The sequence below is a fragment of the Amphiprion ocellaris genome, chromosome 9 (genome assembly GCF_022539595.1).
Source record: "Amphiprion ocellaris isolate individual 3 ecotype Okinawa chromosome 9, ASM2253959v1, whole genome shotgun sequence".
Taxonomy (NCBI): Eukaryota; Metazoa; Chordata; class Actinopteri; family Pomacentridae; genus Amphiprion; species Amphiprion ocellaris.
In genome coordinates this window covers 33,399,777-33,417,341 of record NC_072774.1, presented here as the reverse complement: position 1 = coordinate 33,417,341, position 17,565 = coordinate 33,399,777, and the positions used below count along the sequence as shown (strand labels likewise).

Here is a 17,565-nt window from a genome sequence, read left to right as displayed (position 1 = left end):
GTAGTACTGAACAGGAAATATGAAGATGAGGTAAATTAGAATTTCAATGCATGTGTTTTAGGGCCAGGCTGCAGCCACCTGCTGCCCACAGAACACCTCTTTGGATGTGAATGTGTTTGTGGACCCAGTGTTCCTGAACATCAGCCAGTACGCCATCCACACTATAGACGCTGCTCTGCAAAGCTGGCAACAGGTGAGAGAAAGTTTAAACTGTTCACACTGCAACACTTCCATGTTCCAAAAAAACACAATCAGCTCCAGTACCTTTAAAAACACTGAAAAAAATAAGCCTTGTCGTAATGATAGATTATAGATATTGGTTTTGGTGCTTTAGAGTAATGTGGGATGTTAGGGGTCTGGAGGTTGAAGATGTTTTTTTTCATTTTTCACTTAAGCTAATTCAGAAGCAAAAGTAAATGACTTCTCACTGGGCAACAGTTCAAAGCTGCATGAGTAGGTGAATTAGAAGTGACTAAAGAATCAGTGATATGGTTGCATAGTATAGGAGGATGATTTCTTTCCCTGTATATTTAAATAGCAGGATGCCTTCAGACATAACAAGGAGTTTTCCCTGATGTTTGATCTCTTAACACTTCTATGTAGCTATTTTATTTGGCGCCAGGGGCTAGTCAATCTGAAGAGGAAATCCTAAGAAAATGTATGTACATTTTGAGAATATGCCGAAAGACTGCCTTTTGTCCCAGATGGAGTATCAGTTAAACAAACTAACAACAAAGTGGATTTCATGAGAATGGTTTTGGTTGTATGCCAGTGGTAATAAAATTTGCAGGATGGAACAGCCTTTCTGTTTGGTATAAACTCTAAGAGGATACAGTGTGTCTGTTCTTGGGCCTCTAGTGCTATGGTCCTCGTCATCCCTCAGTTCTCAGCACTGCCTCTGGTAGCCAGGATATTTGTGTGTGAAGTGATGCCCATTAAAACATGGTAAAACTTGAGTGGTGACACCTGCCAAGACTTCATCTGGTGCTAGTCCCCCACCCACTTGTCTATTCCACACGCACACACACGCACACACACGCACACACTGGCCTCTCTGGCTTTGTATGCCCTATCATGGCTCTGCTCTCCTCAGCTCAGCTGTGCTGACTAATATACTGGCCTCAGGAGACGTGAGGTACACTCATGGTTTTACATGCATGCAGAGACTCAGTGCCAGGTGAAAGAAATAATAGCTCATGTTTTTCTAGGAACAGCTGTGGACTTCTACCTGTGGAAAATAAAATCAAACAAACTGTATAGAAAAAAAATACTATGAAGTGATTGTTCTGGCCAGTAGTTTAATACCTTTGTTTTCACTCAGTGGCATCACTGACTCATCTAAAGCTCTTAACCAACCGTGTTGGATGACTGGTCATATTTGACCCTAGGCTTAATCATTGCATCATTTAGCACAAGTTCGTCAATGTTCCCTATTTCTGCTGCTTATTTTAGTCATAAATTTGCTTTTTTCTTTTAAGCATTGGTGGTGTTATAACGAAATGCCATATTGCAGCTTTACTGGAGTGTTTTGGGCATGTTGGTATCCATGGTTGACTTTTCCCAGCATGCCAAGTGTGATTATTTAGGTTATTAGTTGGTTGTATGCTCTCAGGCGCGCCTCTTTTGATACAGATGGAGTGATATGTTTGGCTTTTTGAATGCTATCTTGGCTCAGTTACTTAAACCTCCAAACAGAGACATACAATGCTTAGTCACACAAATGTTGGCTTTTAACACTGACATATTCTCACTCAAAAACAAGCATTGCAAGCTGCATCTACATGTTCTTTGGTATGGGACTGATTCCTAAAATGATTAAGCTTGCTTTATTGTCTTGATTGGTCTAAACAGCAGCAGCCTTGTAACTTGTACAAAACCTTTTAACTAGCTCCAGCCTTCACCACTTTGCTGAACACAAGGGGAAAAACACACGATAATTATAAGGCAAATGTGCTGCATGTGGCTATGGTAGTTCTGAAGTAAGGGGTAGAGAGAGAGGTCAAGTACTAGAAGCAGATTCTTTATTTTAAAAAATGCTCGTCCACTTCAGAGGAAGTGAACACTTCGATTTTGAAACATTGTTTCCCTTTTGGGGTTTTCACTGAAACAAAATCTTGTACGTGGTGAGAAAACCTTGTATGGGTGCAATTAAGCACAAGCTGCCTGGTGCTGTGGTACACTATAGGGGCAGATATCTGAGGCCGTTATTTAGGCTAACATATCTTTGATGTGATAGAAGCTTACGTTCCAGACATGCTCACACACACATTGTCCATTCATAAAAACAAGGTAATCAGACATAGTCAGAAATGTTAACAGGCTTTGTCCTTCCGCAACAGAAGGATGTATCCTAACGTGTGTAATTGTTTTGGTGATTTTCATGTTTCCTGGTGTCAAGGCTGGCAGGCAGGCCTGTTGTGATGTGGCCTGCAGGGTCACCATTGAAACGTTGAGAAGATTCCTCAACTACCACACAACTGAAACCTCACAAGCCAGACCTGGTCACAACAGGCCGCCACAACCAGAACAGCTGGAGCACTTCCAGATGCACAGCAGTAAATAGAAAAAAAGGCACTTCTTAGTATATGGTTGCAATTTACACTCATATAGTAGTAATCAGTAATAACAAGCAGTTCTAGTCCTGGTAAATGGGCTGCTATTGTTCCTTCAATAACCTTTCTGCCATTCACAAGTACACATGCCTAACAGCTTCTCATTAATAATGGCACGAATATCTAGTCTATTCTAATACACAGAGTGAACTCAAGGAAGCAGGCTCACCTCCTCCTTCTCATCTCAGCTACAGTGCTTTGCTTCACCTGGAGCCTTCAATCAAGACATAATATAAAAAAGATAGAGGTGTTTTACAGTTTTTAGCTTTTGTGTTATACAGACGAGGGAAAAATTTGTTTAGAATATTTCTCCTTTTATTTCTTCTTCTTTTGACTCTTGCACTCAATAGCCCCATATGGCCCCAACCTCAGGCCCCCACCACTCTAACCTCAGGCCCCATGCCTACATTTTCAGTTGTCGGCCCACAGCCCCACTCTCAGTCTTTGCTCCCCCAGCTTTTAACCCTAGGGAAGTGGCTTTGGTGGAAGCCACACAAAAGCCCAGTAGTATTTACACACTCTGCTTTCTCACAGAACGTTCACAGGCTGTTACATGTACAATTGAGACAACAGAGATTTTTCTCCTGGTGTTTTTTTTTCTGTTCTTCCCATGTTTAATGATTCTCTGCTTTACTTTGCAACCGGAAAGAAAGTGATACAGAGATGATTTTCCTGGTTGTAGTAGATGTGTGGGCTTCGACCATGTGTAGGAGAATATATTGGTGTTTTTAGATCTGATTAGTGTTTCATTACGTCCCTTTTATAGGCTTCACTACCATCCCATAGTGTCTTGTTTCATGTGCATTTGTCTTGAGTGGGTGTCAATATTTACAATCTGTTTTCCAGACATTTTATTGTACCTTGTCATTTTTATGTGTGCCATTGTGCCATGCAGATCTTTGTCAGACTCTGAAACTTATAGTAATTGTATCTGGGTAGATTAGGGACAGGCATACTTTGATGCCTAGTGGGACTGTCTGAAGAAGACGTTGTCATCCTTTGCTCTTTAACAAGATATATTTGTTGACTGTTTAAATATCTTTGTCCTAATATTTATCCACTTAAAATCCCTAGATAGAGAGAGTGATTATGATTGCCGTACAAAGCTTTTCTGATGTGTATATCGCGTTGCCTTGTGAATCGTAGCGGAAAGACGATACCATCAAAGAATGGGCTTAGCAATGGCATCTTAAGATGGCAGCAGGAAGTTTGTAAATCGCAGTGTCAGATTCAAAAGGGAGCACAGATAATGTTCCACTATAAAACTGGAAATGGATTTGAACCCATTGCCACAGCTGTCCCATCTATATTTTGCTCTCTCTACCTCTCTCTCACACACACATCTATCATCAAGTGTTCTTTTAATGGTGTAAACTTTCCCATCCGTTTTCAATAGCATCAACAACCCCAGGACCCTGAACGTGCTTGGCAGTCAGACTCTGAGCTTTTACTGCCAGCCTCTTTTAACCATCAACCATCACCCCCACTGCCATTTAAAAGTACACAGCAGGCTGGGGTCCCTCTTTGTAGGGATAGTTGAGTAGTTATTGAGAAGCTGTCTGAACTACAGTCATGTGCGTCAAGAGTCAAGGAGGGGTGTGCAGGAGAGATCCCATCAGGGCCTAAGAGCCTTTGGAAGGAGCTCAAGTAAAACTTGCACCCATGCACTCACTGTCCAAATCACATGCACACTATGTGCTGTTTTGAAATTGTGTACTTGAATTCCTGAATGCATAAGATTTGACACACTTAACTCTCTTTCTGTTAAACCAGTGTTTTCAATAGCAAGCCAGTGAGCTCTCTTCTCTTGCATGCAAGGTGACGTATGAGTGGACAACATCCCTGTATGACTCGCATGACTTTCTGTGAGGCTTTCTCATTGAGCCAATGCTGTAGGTGCGCCAGACTCCACCATATTGTTTTCTCCTAAAAAAAACCCAACATTTTGATGACACTTACTAACAGGAATGCCTTCTTAGTAGCCCCATTTTTCTGGCCTGCAGAATTGAGAAGATAAATGTCAGCATGCAGAGACTGAGTTGCTATTTGGACAAGCTGACATTGCAAAACCTGTTTATCTCCTCAACAACCCACAATTAGCTGTTCCAAAAAAGGAACTGAAAAAAGTGAACATTTGCTAAAGAAACAGGCCACCTGGAGATTTTATGTGGGGCCAGAGGAGTGGATTTGGCCCTAAAGTCTCTCTTAGTTGGTCCAGCCTGAATAGCTGTCAGGCTATGATATGATCCATTCCCTGTTGAGGTTGTGTTGCTCCCACAGATAATATCACTCATGCCATTCTCCTATTGGTTGACAGCTGCACCTCCAAGACCTACACTTTTAAGACTGAGGATACATGCATTGTTGACACCTGCATATGTGCTTAAACATACACTACATATGTACTGTGCGTTATCCACCCACCATAAATATACATACTTGGAAGTTTTTTCTTTATTTGTTTTTATTCTCAGACTCTGTTTCTTATGTCACCCTGTCCCCTCTCCCATCTGCCTATACCTCCTGCCTCTTCCCCTCTTCTCCGTGTTTTCTCTCAGAATGGGAATCCAGAGGCGGAGGAACTGTTGTACAGCCACTATGTGATCTGTAATGACACACATGAGACACTGCGCTTTGGCCAGGTGGACACGGATGAAAACGTGCTGCTGGCAAGCCTGCACAGCCACCAGTACAGCTGGAGGTCCCACAAGTCCCCTCAGGTAGCACACACACACACACACACACACACACACACACACACACACACACACAAACACACACAAACACACCATCATCTCTGTGCAGCCACTATCTGTGTGTTTCTGTCAGCATTCTCAGACAGTGCCCTGACAGCATTGTTAAATAAGATTGATTATATTTAACCCTTTGTGGTTTTGAGGTTGAGTGGAGGGTGGGCTGGCGATCTGTGGCATATGTGTGTGTGTTTGGTGCGCATATGTTTCAGGACCCCCATGTGTTCCATAGCGAGTGTGAGAAAGTCAAGCTTGAGAAAAGACATGGCCATAATTGCTTGCAGTAAGTCAGTAAGTCAAGTTGTATTAATCATCGACCATGGTTAATCTGTACTCTTACCTCACTCTCGCTTACACACACACACACACACACACACACACACACACACACACACACACACACACACACGCTGTGAGTGGCAATCTGGCATATCAGCAGAGTGAACACCACATCTCATTTTAGCAGTGAGTCAAAATGACCTCTGCATTTTCAAGGATATTTTGGATGAAAGATTGTCCGAGTGGGCCAAATATCATCATAGATGAAGAATTTGATTCCAAGATGGTTCTGTCATGTGTTATTCCATCATGTGTTTGTGGTATATGAAATATGTGTTCTCGAGATGAACATGATTTGTGAAACTAGATAAATAAGAAATAGTCCAGCTTTGCCAAAAACACTCAGCTAACTTTGAGCCTGATGATAAAAAGCCTGCCAATGTGTCCGCCTCAGCAAATTGTAGCAAACACTCCTAATTACATTTTGGGGTTATAAAAATAGTGACACTGATAAGAGAAGGAGTTGTATTTCTTTAACGGTTACTTGGTCCTGCAAGTGTGTTTTTGTAACTCATACAAATCAGTTTCCAGGCGGAGTCATAAGTGGTTGTGCTGTTTTGCTTGAGTCCCATGATGCTGTGGAGTGTCTAAAACAACTCTGATCATCACAAGCCATCATTCCTCAGGCCTCCCCACTCTCTCTTGTAAACTTTCTTCTTTCTATCTGCTTTCCACATCAATCCCAACCTTCCCTGTAGCCTCTGACGTCTCTTCTGTTTGCCAGGTATATTTCTAACTTCATCTACTATTCTGTACTTAACATTTGACTTTTTCTGCTCGCCTATTTGCACTGTATTTGTATATGTATATTTATTTTATACCAAAAATTCAGACCTATGATTTCTTACCACCCAGTCCTTTGCCTATAGTATGCAACAACAACTAGATGGGATTTAACTACCAAGTAAATGAATATTTTAAATGAGTAATCCAGAATGACAGAGTATTAATTGCATGATTACATAGTTGAATGCAACAAAAATGTACATAATGCTTAACTTTCCAGCACATTGTATGACAGTCACTAGAAGTTTATTCACCCTTGTTTCTTTTTAGGATCATATATGGGGGGTTGGCCATTTGTTTTGTCATCTGTGGCTCTGCCTATTATCAAAATTCTGGCTTTTAAAACATGACCATGTTTTATTTGAGGAAATATAGTAATTTTGTATAGTATATACTGTAATATAGTCAAACGTGAAATTCCTCCAAACAGGGCTGGCATAGTCCTTGTTTAAATGATGGATCTTAACCTTATGGTGTGACATTTGTGTCAGATCAGCTGTCTGTTCTGTCCTCACACTGATTCAGTCAAAAGACCTGTGCTTTCTTCCATTCTTCCGTTGTCTGGGCTCCGTTCAGAACCTTAGCCAAGTCTTGTTCCCATCCACTTTTTCACATACTTTCATCCCCTCCCCATCCCCCAATGCTCTAACCTTTCCAAGTACATCCGTAAACACTTTTTAGCTTGGGACCCACAGTGCAATTAGCTCACTCATACTGGGAATACTCTAATGCTATGCATAGTATTCTGTGTCTTTTCTTGCCATGCACTGTGGGGACCTGCCAGACACAGGCCAAACCCCATTTCAGGCCTCCCACCCTAAGCCATAGGTTAGCAAACATAGCAGTACAACATTCCCTTAACGTCGGCTCAATCCAGGTCTCTCTTTATTCCTGATACCTCAACTCCATCAGCTCGATGAGATCAGTAGACCTGGACAGTCTCTGGCCTCCGTGCTGTTTTGGGGTCTCACTTGGACATTTGTGCCTTTCTCTTAAGACTATCCAACAACAGCATAAGCTTTCCAGCATTATCCTTGTCCCTTTCTCAGTCCCCTGAGACACAATCCTCTGCTCTGGTGTTTACAACCATGCAGGCTGAGTTTATTAGCCCTGTCCTGGCACTGGCCTCGGCCTACATATTCTGTGCTGTCTTGGACTCTGGCTAAAATACATCTTTGTCCTTTTAATCTCCATCACACCACAGTAAATGCTATCCTCACATTTGGGATCATGGCCTTGGATTACCTCTGAAGCCTTACTCCACATCTGGCCTAGTCAGTTTGTTGGCCTTCAAGTCCCTTCTCTTTTGGTTTTATACAGCTGCCTTCTACCTTCCTTACATTATCCATGGTCACATTGATCTGTCAATACCTCTAGTTTGACTCTGTTCACTGTCCGCATAGCTCCCCCTCCCTTAATTTTATTCTCCCATGCCTTTTTAAACCCAAACTACTATTATTGCCATTGCCTTCCCCAGGGCTCATTTATCTCTACCTCCCGACATTGCCTCTTTGCCCGCATATATCCCCATTACACACACACACACACACACACACATACAGAAGTAAAGTCTCCTTGGCTCTGGCGTTCATGGCCAATCTTGTCTTGTGTGGGAGGCATGGGGCCTGTCGAAAAGGCAGGCCATCAGCCTGTCCTCATGGTTCTGGTATGATGTGCGTGTCCCAGCTGACCTGTCTCCCAGGCAGTCACATACACACACACAAGCCAGAGCTACTAATTTGCTGTTGTAAAGTAATCTATCCCTGTTTCTCTCTTGAGCTCCCCTGAGAACTCACTGGACATGAGATCATCCTGAAGAGAGGCGGATGAGTAGAGAAAGAGAGATTGTGGAAGTGGAGAAGGATATATGGTGGAAGAACGGACAGAAAAACGTGAGAAATTCAAAGCGAGGCTAGCACAGAGTTGTCAAGGAGGATACTGTACAGCACTACTTGAAAAAAAAAACAAGAGGATATGGAAAAAGGGAAGCAAGGGTAAAAGATGAGCCATGCTCTTAGCACTTACAGATTGACTTAGAGAATTCTACAGTGGCAGCACAGCCAAAAATGTGTCTGCTTACTCTCTGTTCTGTGCCTCCCACCTTCACCATTTCTCTTTTGCTTGCGCATCTGTTCATGATGCACAAACAGCCCATCAGGGAAGTGTAGATGAGTAGATTTATCAAGAGCGGATTGCTGCACCTTAAGTCCTTTGCTTCTGTGCCCCGTTCATAAACACTGAATGAGTCAGGCGAAATAAAAACACTAACAGGCAGGCTGTTGTTTCAGCTTGAACTGAAGCAGGGAGGCATATTTCTCCTGTGTGTGTCTTTGTGTGTCAGTGTATGAAAGAAGAGTGCTTAATATGTGCAATCCTAAGCCATTTAACCACTGTACACTTCCCACGATGTTGACATACCTTCGGAGATCTGTCACTTCTCTCAGAAGAACATTCAAGCGGTGTGTTTTTGCAATGAAACATGAACCTCAGCTCAGGTCACACTCCCTCTCACTGCTCCTCTGTTTCTCTTCCTTCCACCTTCTCCACCACTCTGTTTCTGCTGTCAGTCATAACCATGAGAAGCAGTAAAAGGGTTGATTGAGGCAGTCACGTCCTTAGCCTGCTGTCATCTAACACTTGAGCGATTCATACCCTTACGTGCACACTCAGATCCTCACATACACACTGTGCTAAAATGTTTCCTAAGGCCTGGAGTCTGTCAGGCCTCTTGGTCTAGTCTGTCTCTTTCAGGCTCAGCATGCCTTCACACCTCAGCATTTACCAGCCAATGAAAGTGTTAAGAAGCACACTCAGTTCCCCCTATTTTTATACATTTTAATCATGTTGAACTATATGTGTGTGTGTAGGTGTGTGTGTGTGTGTGTGTGTGTGTGTGTGTGTGTGTGTGTGTGTGTGTGTGTGTGTAGGTGTGTGTGTGTGTGTGTGTAGGTGTGTGTGTGTGTGTGTGTGTGTGTGTGTGTGTGTATGTGTGTGTGTGTGTGTGTGTGTGTGTGTGTGTGTGTGTGTGTGTGTGTGTGTGTGTGTGTGTGTGTGTGTGTGTGTGTGTATTTTAACATATTTATATGAGAGAGAGTAATAGAGGAGGAATAGTCTGTTAAAAAAACATCAGGATGATTTTGCGTTTAACTACGCACTCTCTCTCTCTAATTACATACAGTTTATATCTCACGCAAACACACTCACCGTCCCCACCCTGCTGTTTTTCAAGGCTCTGGTGTGTGGTGTGGTGTGGATGGTTGAAATATCTCGCTGCTCGGTACAGGATGCAGCCTGACTGATGGAAATCCCTGTGGTTCCTGTGGTTAGCAGGGAGAGGGGAGTAAAAAGCCCCCTGGATTTGGGAAGGACTTTTTAAGTGCCTACAAGGAATATTCCCAATTTGAATAAATTTACTCCAGCATCAGGCTTCTACAGTAGAGTTTTCCCCTGTTTCTTTCTAAATGTGTGTCTTTGCATGTTTGTGCGTGTGTCTGCCAGTGTGTATGTGTGGTATCGGTGCATGTATTTGTGTGTGAGAGTGAGCGTTGTGTTGGTGTGCGTATGTGTGGTTCCCAGGGATAATGTGCTGGAGATAGCAGCCCAAGACTATTAGTTTGTGGTCAGATTGGCCATGTTGTTGGAAGCAGGCATGACAGGGCGGTATTTGGTATGAGAGTGTGTGTGAGAGAGAGAAAGAGAGGAGAGCGAAAGAACATTTTTACATTAGTGGAGACTATGTGCTTAATAGCATGTGTGTGTTTTTATCTGTGCATCACTTTTATATTATGAACTGTGTGTATAGTGTGTGTCTTGTTTCTCACTTGCCCCAGTTCTATAGAAGTGTTTTTAACTTACAGCAGAGCTCACCGTTTACAGTTCAGAATTTAAAATCTATGTATTTAATATGTATCTTGTCAAGTCAATATTTCACTGTCCTGACCCATTGTTTAAGAAACACTGCCCTCAAGCGAAGTGGTTTAGTTGTACTGTTCATCCAAGATTGTGGTTTTAACTGTAGTAGATTAGGCAAACCCTGAGGGAGACATTAGCTCCAGTCAGGTCAACCCACTCACTGACTGATCAGACAAAAGGAAAGAGAGAAGCCGATGAAGGGGCCGCTCTCCATTTTGACCCCTGTAGAAAATCTGCTCTTTTGTATTGTTTATCCTCAGAGCTGGGTGCAGAAAGAAGTCTGACTCTTTGAAAATGACATGCCCTTACAGGACTTATGAAAGGTGAAGGGGAGCACTTTATCATTAGACACTGGTTGTACATTGGCTACTCGTGGAGTTACATTTTGAGAATGGTTTGTGTCCAAGCTCACACTGATGTAGAGTAGCATGAACTCATGATTCATGAGAAACTTGCCCCCACTGAGTCATTATTAATTATTCAAGAGCGTGTAATAATACAGTCATTTATCCTGTACTGTCACAGACAAATTTCACCATGATGATTAATAAAGAAAAGCCTTTGTCAAAAAAACGTCAAATATATTGGTTGAATGAATAAATTTGAAGTTTCTGGTTATTACGACATATTGTTTCTGTGGCAACAAGATACAAATTCTGTGTGAGTCAATTCGTCAGAAGCTCAGTCAGTCCTTAGAGGCCATAACCTCCCTTAGCTGAGGTTACGGCCTTATTCAGCTTGGAACAATTCACATTCCTGAGCCAGGTTGCGTGGTAAATGTTGAGTGTGGATTTCTTAGTCAGCACAGCTCAAACAATGTGCCAGTAATGATAATAATGAAGAAATCAATCATAAATGATTTTTTATTAAATAAATAAGTAAAAAAAAAAAAAAAGGAACCCCATAATAAACCAAAAGTTAGATGATCAGCTGTGGCTAATGGATTACGGAGACCAGCGTCTCGGAATCACCCCTTCTGTCTCCTTATTTACTTACTGAGACAACACAATATTCACATCTATATTGTCCCGGGTATTGTCACTGAAATCCTCATCTTTTAGTGCAGTTTTGCTCAGGTTTATCCAACACAATGTTTCAGAAGCATAATGAAAGGTTTACATTGCAAGCATTGTGCAGTCACTGTGGTTGTCTCATCAGTTCCTATCAAAAACACATTTTTATTGCTTTCAAAGTTAGAAACACTTACCATTTTGTTTTTTAGTGCAAGGTTGCGTGAACAGTAAATTGTGTATGTTGTCATTTTCCAAGGATGGACAGTGCACCTTCTGCTATTGGTCGTATGGCTCTACCTTTACCAACTACCCACTGCTCGCTCAGCTCCCACAGTATATTGTTATCCTGAATATAACTGTCTGGATATCTTTATTTGGCCAACCTTAGTGATGTACAAAGAAAGAATCCCAGTTTTCAACTGTGAAACCAAGTTCCGTGACTTCAAGATAAGCAAGATGTAACATATGATTCAGGCGCAAACATTTGTTTAACCTGTATTTGTGTCCTTCATTTTGGCCTTGACAAGATATTTTGAAACCTTTTTCCATCACACTTGAATATAAACTTTCTTTTAGTAAAGTGACATAACAACACAATAATTTATGATTTATGATCTTATCAACAGTTATACAGTTTATGGAATTAACCGTCTCTTAATGGGACTAATAACGTACTATATGCAGTTACATATGCAGTACACAAATCATTAAAACTAAATCTCAGAGGTCACAGACAATCTGATGTTCCTGTGCTGTCATGTTCTCACATTGTCTTACACTACTGCTCTAAGGTGCCTTGTGCCTGTTCACCAAAATAATGGGTCCATCTGCAGCTGGACCTCCGGTGCAAGAGGCTATTAATTCGCCAAAGCTCACTATATATGTAATCTAAAAGCCTTGATGCATCACCACTCAGCCGGCCTGTGTACACAATCTCTTGTACCCCATTTATACTTGCTGGTATCCAAAATCTTTTTTTGTTTGTTTGTTTGTTTTTTGCTTATTTTTTTTGGAGAAATTGGCACTTTTGTGAGTATTTCTTCTAGGGAAATGTCACTGGAGGGATGAAACATTTTCTTCCACCAGTGCCTGTTGGGAAAAGACTTGATTAGTGATTAATACAATATGTCTCAAGATGTTCTCAACCTCAAGTTTGTCTTATATTGCAAAGACAGAGAAAATATTTCAACAATATAACATTGCCAGTAATTTTTGAAATCAACGACTCTTGAATATTCTAGGAAACCATTCTCTTCTTTCTGTAACCCACCATTTTGTCCTCATCTAACCATTTAAAAACAATGTATTTCATTGCTCAGCCCTACACCAGCCAAGATTTTCATGAAAAATATAGTGAGGACATTTTCCACCTTCACCACATGCCTATTCTTTTATCTCTGTATATTTCATTCTTGCTCATCCTTCCAAACTGAACCCAGAGCATTTGTTTTCTCACTCTTACTGACATGCTGTAAGCTTTGGTGTGTATGTGATGAGCCATTGGTCTGTCGTGACTCTATTTGTGTATATACAATATATTTGAGTAATTCCACTGCCTGTGAAGTTTGTCCCAGAGGAAGCTCTTCCTCTGACATGAGGAAATTCATTTAATTATCTTGTTGATGAGAGCTGTGCTGCTAGAATCTCAGATTTGTTTTCCTATGTAAATCTTTTTAAACATGCCAATGTGTTAGCAGTTTGCAAATTATGTTTTCATCCTCTCCATCAAATCCTTGGCCTCGAAACTACAACAAAGGGGCTTCAAACCATGGGTTGGAACCCTGTTCGGGCAGCAAGACTGTTTCTGGTTGGTCTCCACATGACAAAAGTGTTGGTATGCTTTAATGACCCTGGGCTGCAGTGTGACAGCAGATTTATTCCGTTTAGTTCCCAGTCTTAACAAGTTCACCAACTCTGGTTGTACTATGATGTCAGTCACAAAACGCAGTCTCACTGTGGTCGATGTCTTTCATTAATTAGTGAAGTTTAAAAGATAATAATAAAATAATAAAAATCATGAAAGATGTTTAAATAAAGAGTCAAAAGTATAACTGTGGTTCAAATCTACATCCCTGTGATCTACAGTAAAATGCTATTTAATGCTTTGCAGAAGCATTAAATCAAAAGTAACTGTATTTGTCAGGGGAAATCATTTCTCAAACGAAATTAGATTAGGATTAGACATATTCAACACACCAAGCACTACACAGTCACCACACAAATCTAAGTATGTAGGTGGTGAGTTTCTTTTGGACATCATCTCCTGCCCATGGCTGTGAGTCCGCACCCCAGCTCTTTCTTTTCCATTGTGGGAACTTAATAACCTTGTGTTTCCACTTTGTTTTACAAACCGGAATGTTTGGAATACACGACATTGAAAAGGTGACATCAGGACAAAATGTTTTCATTTTCATAAGCTGTTTGCTACAGTTGTGGGATAGACTGTAATGGAATAAATGTGGTTCGCATAACACTGTTTTTCATTCACGCATGCAAGTAATGACTTTTAAAACTCAACATCATTAAATTAATAGAAGGGCTCCACCTGCAGTTACCCTCAGTTACCCTCTCTCTGCCCCACATTGCCAAACCAGCCTACTGCTTGATTCACACACAGGGAGGTGCAGGTGAAGAATCTGTGAGCATTGTGGTCCCACTGGTGCTGCCCTGGGTTCAGTACCATGGACAGCACCCCTGTGCTGTACGGCCAGTCCCAGAGGAGCAGCACTGGGCTGTGAATTAGTCATGGTGGGATCCGTGGTACTGCAGGTCACATTCACATCACACCCGTGGACACAAAAAGGCTACTAGTCATATATTGTACTGCCACCATGGAAGAATTTCAAAAGAAACGGCAATAAAAATAGGATGACTTTTATGTTGGCATCACACACATAAAAAATACAATTCTACTTTTTATACTTTATCCCGCAAATGTTTAAAAAGCACTAAGGACTGTATCAAGACAGAGTCAGAGAAAGGCAATAATGCACATGCACTACTGGCACCAGGAGAAACCTCTTGAGTCTATGAGCATGTTGTGGTGATATGTTCTCCCATTTTTCTAGCCTTAAATTTCATTACACAATCTACCATTCTGTGGTTAGGGGTAGCTGCACAGGGTTAACCCATGCTGCATTTGTTCTTTAGAGGGAGCGGCTGTGGTTTCATTTCAGTGTAGCAAGCCTCTCTGTAGTGAAGTGCTACATTGCATTGTACATTACATTGTCAAACCAGTGGAGACATCAATCGCATTGATGTTGTCTGAGCGAGGCTGCAGTCAGGCCACAGTCACTGGCAGTTTAGAGGCACTGTAGTTGTGGTCATGGTATGGGTGGCTGAGGTCTTTGCTTTCCTAGTCAGTCTTTATTCATTTCAACATGCAGTGTGTGTTTATTTGTGTTTGTCTTCACAAGCGTGTTTATGTACAGTATGTGTTAGGACTCCAGTGGACTAAGCAGGTAGAAAGGATGAATGCATGGGTGGATATTAGCCTGAACATGCTGTTGGTGACATTATGTATGCCAGTGTTTGTACCTGTATGCGAGAGTCAGCAAAAAAGATCATACCCAGTGCAATATATCTAAATGTCAAATGATTAAAAATTATAGAAGGACACAGTGACCAACTAAAAACTAACCAAAACAAAATTGCAGCAACAGTTACACTACTTCTAAAGTAACACCACAGGCACACTGCTTGCATAGTCTAGCTATGAAAAATAAACAGGTTAGTGCTTCTGACTTGACACATGGATTATCAGTAGAAATCAGTGTGACAGCTCACGCAGTACAAAGACCATTTCATAGCATCATCATCTGTGGATAGCATCTATGGAAAACAAACCTGGTTTGTTCTTTGGCACAAAACTGCCAGATTAAACTTTGCTGAAGAACATGAGAAGAAGCCTGTTGAATGTGAAGGACATGTTCTTTGGTCAGATAAGTCCAAAGTTAATTTGATTGGCTCAGATGGGTCCAGCATGTTTGGCATGAAACTAGCATAGACCACCACAGTGAATGCATCGTCCCAACAGTAAAGTACAGAGGTGGTAGTGTGGTGATATGGGGCTGCATGAATACTAAAGGTGTTGAGGAGATGCATTCCTAGATGGCACCATGAATGGATACATGTCTAAACATGACTCCCAGTCTCCAGAAGCTTGGCTGATATTTTAGTGTGATAACAATTTGAAGCACACTGCAAAAGTCACACAGGACTTTGTAGAGAAGAACAAAAATCAACACTATGTCCAGACCAAGTATGTCACTTCACTTGAATCCAAAATTACACCTTTGGGGTATTTTAAAGGTAAAGCTAGAAGAGCACAACCCCTCCAGGAAAGTGTTCCTGAAAAATATTGTCTAAAGAATGGCAGAACATCCTTCTAGAAATTTGTGCAATTTGTGGTGTTCTCCGTGCCGAGCAGGATTGAGTCTACATCAAAATCCAGGTGGACATATGAAGTATGGAATGAAAAATAAAAAGTTTGAATCTCATTAAAGCTGAAGTAAAGGTGTACATTTTTTGTGTTTTTTGCTGCATTGAGTTCCTACTGTGGAGACAGTGTTTTAATATAGCAAATCTACACTGTTAGTTTTTAATTTTGCATAATAGCAAATACCCTGCTCTTCATCTTAGTATTGCAGTTACAGTAAAGTGAGACTAATTCTAATCATTTTACATTTGCGTGACATTGCACAAAAGTGTATTCACTTCTGTTGTATATTATCTGTACTGTGTGTGTGAAGAATACTGCCCAGGAAGTTTCCTTCTATTGTCTTCCTCAGCAGGTCATGGCAAGCTTTTGTTTTTTGTTTCCAGACTGAGACAAGGTCTCTGTCCTTCCAAGGGTTCTCGACCACGGACTCCTTCATCCCCCTGCCATGCGGTTTTCAAACCTCTCTCCTCTCAGACAGTGTTTCTTTTGTCAGTTCCCTCAATTTGGTGCTAGCACTTGCTGCGTCTGCGTCTCCTGGAACCCTTGAGGCCTTGGATGTCTAAGATGCCTTAGTAAAAACCAGAGGGAGAACTATGGAACAATGTTAGTCAAGCAAAACCTCTTAACGTCTCCTCTGTCAACCACGGATCCACACAATGCCTTCTCTCTGTACCTTCTTCCAGCTCTCAAACCGCTTCTTAGACTTGCAGATCGGGGCTTTGATGTTGCACTGCTTTGCTTCTTTTGTCAGAAAGAGTGAGCCAAGGAGGAGAGAAGCATTGCAGACAGCTGTTCAAGCCACCATAATTCCCTAATGTTACATGGGTTAGCCCTCACTGCCCTGGCATGGATGCTGTTGTGTCTCTCTCCCACTCTCATATTTTTTATTCACATACAAATTTTCTGTAAAGGACAAAGTAATCCAAATTCTTTTGTTTTGTTGTCTGGGTATTACACCTGTTTTTCATTTGTTAGGTGGCTAGCTAGCTCCTTGGTCCCACAGTAATTTCACCAGACAAGACAGGCCTCTGTTCCACATTCCTTTTTTTCCATGTACGCCTGTGTAACATTAAATAGGATCGGCAGTGCAGAGACTTGTCAAACTATTTTTCAACTTTTGATGTACAACATTGAATTCACATGATTTTAATCAGCTATCGAAGACTTGCCACAGCTTCTTTAGCCCTTTTTTAAAAGCTTGTGTGTGAAGCTACTGGTGTTGTTTATACCTCAGTGTCCCTACGTCTCACATCTCCTATTATACTATTATAGTCTGAGTGAAATGGAATGAAGGAATGGTAATAATGGGTAGATAACCAGTGACCACAGGAGCTTTGTCAGCCTGTCTGTGCAACATCCACAAATGCTGATTTACATTTCCAATGTGAATAGACATTTAATTTGTGTTCTGTGCACTCAGCACATTCCTGCTAGGGGACAATAGTGGTTACCGTGGCAGGAGTGACTCGTTTTGTCTGCAGGAGCACATGGGTTGGAGGGCATTTGGTCTGTGTGTGTGTGTGTGTGTGTGTGTGTGTGTGTGTGTGTGTGTGTGTGTGTGTGTGTGTGTGTGTGTGTGTGTGTGTGTGTGTGTGTGTGTGTGTGTGTGTGTGTGTGTCTGTGTGTCTGTGTGTGTGTGTCTGTGTGTCTGTGTGTCTGTGTGTCTGTGTGTCTGTGTCTGTGTGTCTGTGTGTCTGTGTGTGTCTGAA

At 41.6% G+C, this 17,565-nt stretch overlaps 1 protein-coding gene across 5 annotated transcripts in view; it reads left to right on the top strand.

The window, feature by feature from the left end:
• The window catches only part of LOC111569393 (intermembrane lipid transfer protein VPS13B), a 322,692-nt gene that overhangs the window by 267,557 nt on the left and 37,570 nt on the right, over positions 1–17,565 (top strand). For all 5 annotated transcript variants that reach the window (XM_023271473.3, XM_023271472.3, XM_023271475.3 and 2 more), the window contains exons 45-46: positions 62–193; positions 5,171–5,332. In XM_023271473.3, coding sequence (XP_023127241.2) covers positions 62–193; positions 5,171–5,332 — 294 coding nt within the window. The remainder of the gene's footprint in view (positions 1–61; positions 194–5,170; positions 5,333–17,565) is intronic.